At 41.1% G+C, this 8501-nt stretch overlaps 1 protein-coding gene across 1 annotated transcript in view; it reads right to left on the bottom strand.

The window, feature by feature from the left end:
• XRCC5 (X-ray repair cross complementing 5) overlaps positions 1-8501 on the bottom strand; it is an 89945-nt gene that overhangs the window by 55995 nt on the left and 25449 nt on the right. The window contains exons 11-12 of the mRNA XM_027051248.2: positions 3411-3548; positions 2280-2370 (exon numbers count right to left, since the gene is read on the bottom strand). Of these exons, the coding sequence (XP_026907049.1) occupies positions 2280-2370; positions 3411-3548 (229 nt within the window). The remainder of the gene's footprint in view (positions 1-2279; positions 2371-3410; positions 3549-8501) is intronic.

Here is an 8501-nt window from a genome sequence, read left to right as displayed (position 1 = left end):
AAACAAAATGCTTTCCATTCACAGATACAGAAATACTGGCAAGTTACACAGTCCAGGCCTGGCCAAAATAGTCTCTAGTCATGCAAGTCATTTAACTAAACTGAGTCTTGGTTTTCTCTTTTGTAAAAAGAGCTATTTAGAGTAGCTGGTCTCTTAGGTCCTATCTAGCTATACCATTTGGTCAACTTTCACAGTGTAATACCATATCGAAAGCAAAAGTTTGTTCCAAAGGAAGCACCACAGCCATACAAAACCCATCTTCCATACAGTGACTCAAAATATTCAGTATTCAATGAGTTAGTATGTTCAAAAAATTAGTAATTATCTGAAGGAGAAAAACATGGAAAAGAAAATACCTTTGGTGAGAAGGCATAAGCTTTACCAGGATTTCCTAGAACTTGTATCAGACTGACTTGATAGGAAGACAGAAAAACCCAAAGGGAAGACACTGGCAGACCAGAGGGAGTAGACTCCTTCTCAATCTCCACAAGTCAGAATGAGCTCTCTCCTCTCCCAAACCATATGGCCTGTATGCACACCTGTGCACACGTCTTACCCTACTCTATCCAAACTGTAAGACCCTTGAGAGCAGAAACATGACAACTTCTTCATTCCCTCCCTCCCAATACCTAACAGAAAGCAACTGCTCTTAAATAAAAATCTACCGACTCAACAAAAATGGCACAGTCCAGAGCAACGCGGATGAAAGGCAACACTCTCCAAAACGCTTCTACCTAAACGACCGTGTGTAACTTCCATTCTGCTGATTCACACAGCAGCTCAGCTGTTAAAAGCTGAAGTGCTATTTTTGGACCATTCACAGCCAGTCGGCAAAAGGTGGAAGAGAATAAGCAGCTCCTAAAAAGCCTACTAGGCTTCTATTCTTCACCTTCTCAAGTATCCCTTTTACTACAAAAAGAAAGAGCTTATAGATATTTATCACGATACATTTCTATCCCAGTTTCAGACTTTCCAGGGGGAGCTTTCAGACCTTACCACCTGGCACCACCTTAAGCTGACACAGCCATCACGACCTTAAGCTGACTACTGCAGGGTCCACCGGGCAATAGGGAGGAGGTTGCACCTGTGTGTGGGAACGTTCAGTGGCTGTTACTTGCTACTTCAAGCTACTATCAAGACCTCTACATAATTGGAATTGCATACCTCTACATAAACATCTTCTTGGGACACGTGCCAAACAGGTTTAATGATCCATTTTGCAATGGAGAAAATGCAAATAATAATACACAAACACAAAGGAAATAAAGCAAGGCAGAAAGATACTGAATATTTTAGATCCTGAGGAAATGGTTTATATGTCTATATGATAATTTTTCAACAAAGCTCTCTTTTTTAAATGTCTATGCATTTAACATTTGAAGTTATCAATATGTAGAGAACTGATACTGTAGATACAGTGCAGGCTTCTATACATTCAAGTCCATGCCTGGCTCTGCCATGATGCACAGGGACTCATTTCTAGAAGGTAAAGACACAGTGCTAGGCCCCCTTTGGTTCATGGCTTTTCTACTGCACACAGATCCTAACAGATCTAACCAAAAAAACAGAAAGAACCCACTTCTGAGGCTCATCTCACAACCCCCTAATCCTACAATGACACACAGATTTAAACTTTCAAACTAAAACATCTACTCATTTTTTTTGTGTTCTTTTTGGTATATTCATCACATTTGGCCCACTATGATATCTTACGCAACTGCCTTAAACTGTGAGCTCTCTCAAAGACAGTATCTGTGAGCATCATTCTGTGTGGCACCCTGACATTTGTAGCCAGGTGCTTAATAAAGTCCTTTTCTCATCAAGCCCAAAGTTAACTCCTAGAAACAAGGAGACTGAAACTGTTACCGTAAACTACAAAGAAAAGGCAAAGAGAAAAGTTAATCTCCAGCACTGTTACTTTTCAGTTCAAAGAGTTACATCGCATTTTATGTGGGACACTGAAGTCACAGCTTTGACACTATACATCAGTTCACTTCAGCAGAGGGCAAACTGGTTCACAACCAGAGAATGTACATCCATTTCCCACAAGTTGCTCCCTAGATACAAACTCTAAGTCAGAAATGGGAAACCAGACAGTGTTTGGAGAGTCCAGGGCAAACCTACCCCCACTTTCATCATCACTGTGTACGAGCGTGACTGGAATCCAAGCAATTCCACTCTGTGAAATTCCCTGGTCCCAACCATGACTGCAGACAGGTGATTTCCCAAGAACAGTCTGTGTTTAGAGGCAATTAATGAGCAAATGGAAATAAACTCACCTGTGGGAGTGCATTTCTTACTATTTTTCAAGGATGAAAACATATATTGTCGCAAGTCTTCCATAAAAGGCAGCTGCACGTACATTAAACACTAATGAGAAAGAAAGGAAGTAAAAGCAGAAACAACCAAATTAATGGAAAAAATATAAAACTGGTCTCAAACACACCATGAAGGTGGCACAACTGAAGTATTTCAAGTCAGACAACTCAAGTCTGGTACATGGTAAGTAAAGTATTTTGATTTGTTATCAGTTGCACACAACTGTAAATTAACAGCACAAAGAATATCGAATATAAGAGAAATACTTAAAAGAAGGACTATCAAAGAATATCTGCAAAATGCACGACCAATACAACAAATCAGAAGGGTGTGGTGTCTAGAAGGTTGAGCGTGAACTCATGACTTTTGCCTTCTCTTTTCCAGTTTCTCTTTTCTACCACAGAAAAGTTCTCGAGAAACAGTATGTGGTAAAGAATCTGGGCCTATATTTTGAACAGGTGAACCCTAAATAAACGGAATTTTTCTCTTCCAATTTTTATTTAAATTCTAGTTGGTTAACATACAGGGCAATACTGGTTTTGGGAGCAGAATTCAGCAATCTATCACTTATCATACAACAACCACATCACAAGTGCCCTCCTTAGTACAGACCCTCCCTTCCCCACCTCCTTCTGTCAAGCCTGTTTGTTCTCTAAGAGTCTGAACTGAGTTTTTCAAGGATCACAACAAAATCATATCCTCGACCTTTATTCATAGTCTTCATTTGTAAAAATGAGGGTACTCTCTCTCCCCATTAGGTTCTGAAAAATCAAGAAGGGTAAGAACCGAGAGGTCACTGGATTGGGCAAACAGAAGGTTTATTGTTAACTTTCATCGATTTGATTTAATCATAAGTTCCTTACCTACTTCTACAATTTATGTTTTTTCACTGCAACTGAAGGTGTGGTTCACACACCAACAGCATCAGCATTACTTGGGAATTTGTGAGAAACGCACAGTCTCAAGCACCTCCCCAGACCTACACTATCAGATCACCAAGTAATTCCCATGCACAGTAATAGCTGAGAAGCACCGTTTGGAATAAAAGAACTGAGGGAAAATAATTAACTTGAAAGACCTGTGGGTTGTACCTCATAGGCATCCTTGATATAAGGAAAAGCCATGCCAACTTGAGGATTAGTTCTTCCGGCATAAGCATATCGAACCACGGCCACCATGTCTAATTCATCCAAAGCATGAATCAGGGAGGAAAGTGCCACTGCTGCTGCCTAGGGAGAAAGACACTGCGTTAACCAAGCCAACGTGTGTGTACTTTCCCAGCGGAACTCAATCCAGCTGACCCTTGAACATGTGGGCAGGAATGCACGAGTCCACTTATACGCTGACTTTTTTTTTAATGTTTATTTTTGAGACAGAGAGAGAGAGAGACATAGCACAAGCAGGGGAGGGGCAGAGAGAGAGGGAGACACAGAATCGGAAGCAGGCTCCAGGCTCTGAGCTGTTAGCACAGAGCTCTACGTGGGGTCTGAACCCACGAACTGTGAGATCATAACCTGAGATGAAGTCGAACGTTCAACCGACTGAGCCACCCAGGCGTCCCTGCACAGATTTTTATAGCATAGTACTGTAAATGCATTTTCTTTTCCTTATGATTTTCCTAATAACATTTTCTTTTCCCTAGCTCACTTCACTGTAATACACCATATAATACACATAGCATATAAAATACATATTAACTGCTGTTATTGGTAAGACTTTCGGTAGACAGTAGGCTATTAGTAGTTAAGTTTTCAGGGAGTCAAAAGTTACACTGGATTTTTGACTGCATGGGGTACCAGCACCCTAACTCTCCACTCCTCTCCAGTGTCCAAAGTTCAACTGTACTTGGAAGATTGCTATCCACTTAAGAAAAAGAAATTCCTGGGGCGTCTGGGGTGGCTCAGTAGGTTGAGCGTCCAACTTTGGCTCAGGTCATAATCTTGCGGTTTGTAACTTTGAGCCCCGCGTCGGGCTCTGTACTAACAGCTCAGAGCCTGGAGCCTGCTTTGGATTCTGTGTCTCCTTCTCTCTCTCTCTGCTCCTCCCCCATTCATGTTCCATCTCTCTCTGTCTCAAAAAAATAAACAAACATAAAAAAAAAAAAAAAGAGGGGTGCCTGGGTGGCTCAGTCAGTTAAGCATCTGACTTCAGCTCAGGTCATGATCTCGAGGTTTGTGAGTTCGAGCGCCGCGTCGGGCTCTGGGCTGATGGCTCAGAGCCTGGAGCCTGCTTCGGATTCTGTCTCTCCCTCTCTCTCTGCCCCTCCCCCGCTCATGCTCTGTCTGTCTCTCTCTGTCAAAGATAAATACCCATTAAAAACAATTAAAAAAAAAAAAAAAGAAAGTCCTTTTGTCTTTATACCTTGTTTCCACCATGCTTACAACCTATATTATTAGCTGGCAGACAGCACACCTTTATTAGCAATGTTACTAAAAATGAAATTATTTGTTGGCAGTTACAGATTATCCAATTCAGCAAACTTCTGAGCTCTAACACTGTAACGTTTTTATTTAGAATTTGAGTTTTGATTAAGTTTTGCGCTTATAAAAATTTACTCTGGGACCCTATAGCTGATAACTAGATCAAACATATAGACTGAACAGAAAACATACAGAGTATTTTTAGTGTTTCTAAAGCCTGAGTAGGAATTACTATTATTATAATTTGGAACTGATAATATGATAGAACACATTAACCTCTTTTTTCTGCATCTTCTTCATGCCAGAAATTAAAAAGGTTCTGTTAACTCTTCTCAGTTGTTACCAGAATGAACATATTTAAAATAGTGGTCCTAGAACACCATTTGTGCCTGGCTCACATTGCTTTTGACTCTCTTCAAGATATATTGATCATGTATTGATTTATCCTTAATTTTTTTTCATAGTTTGGTCAGATAAATTCAGATGTATATAATGGAATACCTTTTCTTGACTGAACTACGCTACGATGTCCACAGGAATATGCAGTAAAGAAAAATAAAGAACTATACTAGGTCTAAAAAAAAAGACTTATCCACTTTATTACTATTTCAGATTTTTTAATTTAATTTTATTTTTTTCAAGAGAGAGCAAGAGAGCGGGGAAAGGGGGAAAGGAAGAGGGAGGGGGAGGGGAGAGAGGGAGGAAGGGGGGAGGGGGAGGGAAAGGGAGGGAGCGGGGGAGAGAGAGAGAGCGTGAGCCAGTTTCAAGCAGGCTCAAGCAGGCTCCATGCCCAGCACAACCCTGGGATCATGACCTGAGACGAAATCAAGAGTCCGACGCTTAACTTGACTGAGCCACCCAGGTGCCCCCAGATTTTTTTAAGCGCCCCTGTACCCACTTCAAGGCCACACTGTACACATCTGATTTGGTCAGACATATTGTAACCTCTTCTGAAACTTCACTTCATTTTGTGGATCCTCTCTTATTGTATCTTATCTTCATCTTCCTTCTTCTCTGAATTCATACCCTTACCCTCCAAATAAACTCCCCTCTCAGCCTTCCTAAACAAAATATTTCTTTTTCTCCCCCTCTCCATAAATTACTATCTAGATCGTTCCTTTCACCTCTAAATGTCATGAAATAATAGTCTTGGTGTTTTTGCTGCTTACAACACAATTATTCTTCCATCTAATCCAGCTACTGACCTCACCTTCCTTACTGAAATTATTCTCCAAAGTCACCCATGACCTTCTAATTGTCAATCCTTTGTTCCCATTCTATTTGACCTTTCAGGAGCACTTAACCATCCCCTTTTCTCTGTACTTTCTCCTTCTTTGGCTTCAGAAACAATACTCTTCTCTGTGGGTCATCCCTCCCCTAACTCTTCAGTTCTTCCACTAATTGTGAAATTCTTCTGTTCTTGGCTTTTCTCTCCTTCTCTCACTCTGAAACTCTACTGGGGGATTATTTTATCCAGTCCCATGAGTTGATGAATCAGAATCTGTATATTCAGCTTTAAAACTGAATCCAGACTTTAAAATCCAGGATTCTATTGCCTACTAGCCGGTAGATAGCTCCTACGGTTAGACCACAGGTATTGCAAACTGTTCATGACCAATAATGAAGTACTATCTTTCCCCCATTCTCCTCCAGGGCTCCCTACTTCACGAGCTCCATCTCCCAATCAACCAAACGAGAAGCCTCAAAGTTTTTAGTAATACCACCTGACTCATCTCTCACCTTCACATGTTCAGCAAACTCAGCCAATTCTACTTCTGCACTGTCTCTCAAATCTATCTTCTTTTCCATCGCTGCCTCTCCAGTTCAGAGCTGATCATGTCAGTCCCTTCCCTAAGAATCTCCAAAGGTCCCACTCCTTTAGCCTTGGGGGGTCTGTCCATTACTCCTGGACTAGCCTTGCACTTTCCATCCTCTGTGGCTTTCTGTTCTTACAGTTTCCTCCTAGCTAGAATGTCCTCTCCACATCTGTCTCCTGAGCTCCTAACCGATTTTCACGGCCCAGTAACGTGACACCCTCTCCATTTTAGATTTGCTTCACTCTCCCTCTCCATAACTCCCAAACACATTGTCTGTACTTTTCTCAATGTTAAAGTTAACCTTTATCAAAGTTAGCTATGTAGATTTTCATTTCCTCCACTAAAAACCTGTAACCTCAATACCTCTTCATGAAAATCCTCTATAGGTTTCGCGACAGATTCATTACCTTTTTAGTTCAATTCAAGGAACATCTACTTAGTGCCTACTCTTTGCTACACAATGTCTTAGGTCCTGTAAAAAAACAAGGATGAGTCCCTGATCTCACTGAGCTAATACATTCTTTACTAACAGGAAGTGACATACGTACCAAATACAGAACTTGTATAGTCTAATAAGTCCCAATAGACCGATAAACACAATGGGAGTCTGAGGAAGAGATTACTTCTAATTTATTTGCAAATTTCTATCTGGGTGTCTTTCACAGAACCAACTGGGATATTGAAGGAAGGATGGGGTCAGGGATGACTGTGACATTGTAAACACAATGCTACACCTGTGGGAAACTCAACGAAAGCTCCATTTCCTTCTCTTCCTCCTCCCTTTCTCCTCCACACACAGTACAAATCACGTACAAGTGTAGATTCTCCATACACAAAAATAATTATATGTTCATGACCAGAGAAAACATATTTTTAAAAGGAATTATTCACGGAATCATAGAATATTTGAGTTGGAAAACAACAGCATTCATCTAGTTTAACAACCCACATGCTGACAAAACTCCCTCCCCAAAATCTGGCTGGTGGAAATAAAGACTCTGCTGGGAAACATTCAGGAATGGAGATCCAACCATCTCACAAGAAACCAATCCACTTGGAGGTAGTAATCCTTGTTGACAAAGTAATTCTTCATTTTGAACAAAACCACCACTTGTTGGCAGGAAACCTAGTTTATTTTCCATTCCACATAACAACCCTCTAATGCATGGAAGAAGGCTCTCATGTCTGTCATCCCTCCTACTTCCCTACCCACCTATGGAAGTTTTTTCCATACAACCTTTTATTGGAAGTCATCATGACATAATTGTATGTCCCTTCCTCCTCTGCTTATCTCAGAAGCTCCAATTAGTTAGTAGTCTTCTTTGACTAGGACATCAAGAACTTACACCACAGAGTGGCCCTTTGCCATTAGAAGAGGATTTTTTTTTCCTTTCAGTGACTCAAAGTAACCCAAGGATACGGGGTCTGTGTGAGGTTGGACTGGAATTATACATGACACAAGGCTGCCCTCAGCTAGCAAGTCAAGATAATCACGTAGGCCGTACCACAAAGCTGTTGTCAATAGTCTTCACTGCATATTGGCAATCACATGAAGTGATCAGAATTTTGTCTGTGTGAAGGGATGCTCAGTTGGAGTTAAAATTCAGAAGTTAAAAATGCTGTTAAGCTATGACAACAATATATACTAGACACACATAATTCCCAAGAGGATCTGATTCAGGAAAAACCCGTAAACTTGGATTCTCAAGTAAACCAGAACTGACATATGCCTACCGTGCTCTAACGACGAACCCATTCAGTGCTGATGGGAAGGCAAGCAATTCTCCTAACTGAACTGTTCTGAGAATGGCAGCCTACTCACTAGGTCAACAGCCAGGTAACCCTCAGAAGCGAGGAGGACGCAGAAAAGGGCCCAAGAGGCTAGAGCAAGTACTTATACCACTGCCCTCCCCATACCCCAAACAAGCCTTCTACATCCAGATGA

Source organism: Acinonyx jubatus, chromosome C1 (genome assembly GCF_027475565.1).
Source record: "Acinonyx jubatus isolate Ajub_Pintada_27869175 chromosome C1, VMU_Ajub_asm_v1.0, whole genome shotgun sequence".
NCBI lineage: Eukaryota > Metazoa > Chordata > Mammalia > Carnivora > Felidae > Acinonyx > Acinonyx jubatus.
The sequence above is the reverse complement of the archived record's forward strand: the minus strand, read 5'-3'. Positions and strand labels throughout refer to the sequence as shown.